The 5,503-nt window shown below is 39.3% G+C and overlaps 1 protein-coding gene across 1 annotated transcript; it reads right to left on the bottom strand.

Moving 5' to 3' along the window:
- Positions 1-246: 246 nt before the first annotated feature.
- On the bottom strand, positions 247-914 carry LOC114544893. Its single transcript, XM_028563389.1, has 2 exons — positions 801-914; positions 247-717 (listed from the first exon to the last, which is right to left on the bottom strand). The coding sequence occupies exons 1-2, from the start codon at positions 807-809 to the stop codon at positions 247-249; spliced, it is 480 nt and encodes a 159-aa protein (XP_028419190.1). The 5' UTR covers positions 810-914.
- Between the last annotated feature and the right edge of the window lie 4,589 nt (positions 915-5,503).

Below are 5,503 nucleotides of genomic sequence, written 5' to 3'. Positions count from 1 at the left end.
AAGAATTAACAGAAGACGGAACTATAGGATTCCCCATCCCCGATGCTTTACCAAATGACTATCAGAGTGTCCCCTACTTCTTTGTAGGTGACGATGCCTTTGCCATCCGAGAGACAATGATGAAGCTATAGAGCCGCCGTGGTCTATAGTCAATACTTCTTTCACGTTGGTGGTTGAAGGTTGAGAACCTCATCCTGAAATCCAATATCATAAGTAGATTGCATGATGTCTCGAAATCCTGAAAGACTAGTCATGTTCGGGTGACTTTGTAGTGGGGTGCAAATCGTGGGGTGGTTGAGAAGGGATCCCTTGTTGGTTCACTTTGATAAATGGAGCCGCCATTGCACTTAGAAATTCATTATCGCTGTCCTCATCCATGAGTTCAGACAATAGCCTATTGATGGAGGACCTTGCCTTCTTGTACTTGGACTTGGACATAGTCAAAAGGCTCTCTCTAACATAATTTGCAAAGACACTTCGTGCTGTAATGGGCTGTTGTTTAGCTTTGTAGATGTCTTTGAGGATGGTGCCAGACTCAGCAACTCTCTTCTGTAGAGTCTCAAGGACGTCACTCTCTGTGTCCTGAGGTCGCTTGTGGGACCTTCCAGCGGTAGATGATGGTATTGGAGTGACTTCATCTAAGACATCCTGCATATCAGCGCAGGCGCTCTCGGCAGCATTGAGATCTCCTCTGTGAAGCTGGATGGTTTCCTTCACCTAAAAAAAACAAAATATCATGTGGAAATTGTCTCAAATTACTTGGTTATCATGTTGCTAAGGTAATATGGTTGTATACTTACACTCTGCATGGGCTCCGGTCGGTGGCGAGTGACAGTCTTCAGGAAGGCAAACTTTGAGAGGATCCACTGTTCTCTCTTAGTCAGGTTTGGAGCACTATCCCCGCTTTTCTTTTTGTCAAGGCGCGATGTGCTTGCTCTTCCCAGGTCTTCTCTTTCTTGTCTTTTCGCCTATAATCTGTCATCTTCACATTCCACAGCACTGGATTGTCCATGATAAACTCCAGCATCAGCTCCTCTTCGGTGGCGCTGAGGTTGTTGGTTGCTGAGGGTTTTTTTTTCGCCCTCTTCCTCTTATTTTTCTCCTTGCTATCAGCCCGCCCGGGAAGGAAGTGAAGTCATCAATGGTTTCAGATGATAAAGCCGATGAATTATGGGAGTCTTGGGAAGGTTGTGTTGGGGACTTTGAGAGCTCAGGAACATGTCGCGCATTATTTAAAGATGTCTCAGGAATAAGTGCATCATCATCAGGTGGTTCAACTACATCTGCAGATGCACAAACACGTTGTTCGTCAGCTTTGGCAACGGCTGATGATGGAGTCCTCTTTCCTTTTCTTTGTCCGCGGGTAGATGATGTCTTTGTATTTGCCATGGTGTCTTCTTCTTTTTTCACTGTAGGTTTGCCATTTTCTCGAATGGAGCCGTGTGAAAATACTACCGCTTATATACGATTAAAGTCTGTGAAACGCCATTGGTATGCTTGACATGCGCATTTCAATCGCTTTTCGTAAGCTATTCATACCCTGGCATACGTCAGCGACAGGCTACTCATACGATATACTCATACGTTTAATAAGTTAATTTTATGCAAAATGTCCTATTTTTAAAGACTTTTTCGTGCGTATAAAAATGAATGAAACGATCTTTTATACGCGACTCATACGTTCCTATTATACGCAACAGTGTGACAGGGCCTTTAAGCTCGTGAGTTTTTCAAAGACTTCAAATTGGACTTGTCCTTCGGACTCGTGCAATTTGAAGTCTTAGAAAAACCCACTCGTGCATGTTTTTTCCGAATTGCACTCGAAACTATGCTATTACTTATACTAATTTCCCTTTGATGCCTAACTCTTAAAAGTAAATAACGTGCTTAAATATCGTTAACATAATTTAAATTCTTAACCTGTTATTCACATTTGATCGAGCAATCAGTTTTGACGTCACGGATTAACAATTATATAAAATTTATGAAACCTGGTATACACTGAGTTATCGTAGTCAATCTGATTATGCATGATCGCGACACTTTCTCGAGTTATTTTAATATCGCGCCGACTTTCGGTTTGAAGATGTTATATAGTCTTCACTCTTCAGATTATGTCTTGTTTTGTTATTTGTGTAATTGTCAGATGGCATTGGTTTCTTGTCTCGCTTCTTTTTTTGTCATAGACTCATAGTAAGTAAGTGTAACATCGAGTACCTTTTTATCAAGATATTAAAGTGTACTTCATTCTATGAACTATGATATAAATCGGGATTTGTCTTTCTTCCTTTAAAGGCACCGCTACGTCTTTAACAACACGAGGTAACACTATATATTTATTGATAAAAAAGTTGCTCATAAAATCAAATCAAACTTGAAATAGCGTACTTCGTTGCAATGCATCATTTCTCCCTTTTCTTTTAGGTCCATGTGGGATTAGCAACCTGTATACTCCTGTTACACTTAAAAGTCCTCTTTATCCCAGTTACTACCCTAACTCTATAGACTGCAACTGGATTATTTCAGATACCAATGGATCAATGATTCTGTTAACGTTTACATCTTTTTTGGTAGGTCATAATTAGGTATATTACTTTAATTCGAAAGAGGACATACCCCTTTTGATCTTGGATAAATCACGACGCTTACCATATCAGCTAGGTTATGAATATTTTCGGATTGAAACGTTCAAGCTCGTATATTTTCCTAATGAAGCTCAATATAAATATATACTGCATGCAGTTGTTTGTTTACTATATTATAAATGTTATTAATTCCTCTTATGTCGATATTTACAATGCCGCATGTTTTCTATCAATTATTTCAACACTGGACCAAACCAATGGAGTAAACTTCCTTTTCATGTACTTCAATACGGCAGGCAAAGAATTTTTCTTTTTGTTTCACTCTTAGCTGGAAATACATTTAAGTTGTGATTATGATTATTTGGACGTTTATGATGGTTACTCCTCGTATGCACAAAAACTTGGGCGATATTGTGGAAACCAACTACCACAGAGTCTGACATCATCTGGATCCCACCTATTTATTGCGTTCCACTCTGATGGTAGCGAACAAAGACAAGGCTTTGTTTTGAATTTCTCAAATAGTAAGTTTTACTTACAAATTTTTCGCTCATGACGAACAGTGAAAACGCATACACGTAAACTGTCGTTTATCAAAACGTTTATCGAAAATGCTCTACACGGGTAAAACTTCTTTCCCGTGTCAGACAAAACATGGGGCTATTCGTTGCTAATACCATCTATATTACGATGATTAGACCAATTGCTCTCTACTGTTATCCGGTTTTGATGGGTATCTCTAATAAGTTGAATGACAAGTTAGAATTAATCCAGGGACGACCATAAAGGATTATTACCCAACCCGGTAACATCCATTTATTACATATGGACAGTCTTAAAACATTACGAAAACGTCGTTCAGTTGTAATTCTTTTTAAATCTCTTAACCATATTGGAACGCAATTAAATAAAATTATGTTTGAGAGACTTGTACATGGAAATGGGTCATTCGCAAAAATCCCAAAAATCTATACGGCAATTGGAAAGAAGTCATTTATGTAATGTGATTTATTTACGCATAGATATATTGCCAGCTATGAATTTTGCATATCCTTTCCGCAGCTCAGTTTTCTGAGCATCAATAAAAACACATTAAATTTTACGCCGTTTTGGGATAATTTTGGCTAGGAGTAATGGTTCTCCTAGCCGCTTTATTTCTGTTAAACAAAACGATATTTATTAATACATTGCATTAAAATTCTAAATATATAGGCTCAGAAAAAGGTGGAGCCAGCACCTGTAGATACGGCCTACGACCATTACTAATTAAGATATAACATTCCTCCCTCTATATATATCAGCTATGGAAAATCGTCTAATGTACATAATTGTTAGCGGAGGCTTTGGGGAGGAGGTGGGTTCAACTTTAAAGGAGCTCTGTCTTTTGCGATGTCACGCTTAAACTGACCGTTTGTGGTTTGGGTATTCGGTCTTTGTTAGTTTTTGATTTGCTGCTGGCCATTCACCACCTTTCCCATATTGCGTGCCATCCATTACCTTTCGGTCTTTTAGATAGGACGCAAAGCCCATAATATAAGATTTTTAATTATCGTCGGCAAGGCGTATCCCCTTGGGGGTACACCTTGCCTTAGTAGTCTATTTATAAAATCACATTACATAAATTTCTTATTTCCTTCGTAAATATTTTGTTTTATGTAATGTGATTTATTTACGCATAGATATATTGCCAGCCATGAATTTTACATACCCTTTCCGCAGCTCAGTTTTCTGAGCATCAATAAAGACACATTAAATTTTACGCCATTTTGGGATAATTTTGGCTAAGAGTAATGGTTCTCCTAGCCGCTTTATTTCTGTTAAACAAAACGATATTTATTATTACATTGCATTAAAATTCCAAATATTTACGCTCAGAAAAGGGTGGAGGCAAATTACCGCCAAAACAACGAAGCAAAGCAAGTTGACCCCACCCCAAGGAAAGGGATGCATGCAGAAAGTTTCGATCGTAATACAATAATACAGGATCAGCGGTCTGCGTGACCTTATAAACGAACATGGGCAAAAAGGCACTTACAAAGCCCGTGAAAAGGCATGGATTATCGCCCTTGCTAATAGTCGACACTGATTATCACCCTTGTTGGTAAGCTACATTGATTATCACCCTTGCTGATATTCTACACTTAACTGATATTAGTTTAGCAGAGTCACAACATTACCGCGCCAAGAAAAAGCTTCTCCATCACCGTGTTATAATCACTTTATTTCCTCCCCCAGAATGCAAACGATCGGCCTTGCTGACCATGTGCAAGCTGTGGAAGAAATAAAATAGCCGCACAATTCGAGCAGAAGACTCCCCGCAGGTTTTCCGCTCGAAAATTCATCCAAACTATGTTGATAGGGAAGAAAAACGTATTTACTTGAGGAATGCGTTCGATTTCCAACGCCCCATAGCTCGAATTTGGGCATCCGAGTGCCCGTGTTCAGCTGCGTGGGAAGCGGCGCCTATTCGAAATGAATGAGACTTATATTTATAAGTATCGAGTCCACAGACGCGGAAAGCCTTTTTAAGAAGATTGGCAAACTCGTCACATGAGACTGGAATGCCCAGTTGTGATAGAAAAATAGCTCCGGGCTGGGAACCTCGCAAAATCATGCACTCCTCTAATAAGCGAACAGGACAGCATGCCGTTTGCCTGTGAATTTCCAAACTAAAAAGGTCTATTGTTATAATTGTGCTTGAAATCCTCGAAAGTCAACCTTAAGATAGAAGATAGTTTGGAGAGTTGTCGCAATTGAAGGGGTTGGTTATTTGACTTCTTAGTTATTTCTCCAATTCTCAGGAACGCGAAAAATGCTAAAGAGCACATTGCCCGGAATTGACATAATTATTATTTGGTACGGTGACCCAGCAATATATGAGGCGCAGCCTCAATAAGACGATTGAGAATTGGTAAAGT

Source organism: Dendronephthya gigantea, unplaced genomic scaffold, assembly GCF_004324835.1.
Source record: "Dendronephthya gigantea isolate DGI-Jeju-01 unplaced genomic scaffold, DenGig_1.0 000004F, whole genome shotgun sequence".
Taxonomy (NCBI): domain Eukaryota; kingdom Metazoa; phylum Cnidaria; class Anthozoa; order Malacalcyonacea; family Nephtheidae; genus Dendronephthya; species Dendronephthya gigantea.
This window is presented reverse-complemented; position numbering and strand designations above follow the sequence as displayed.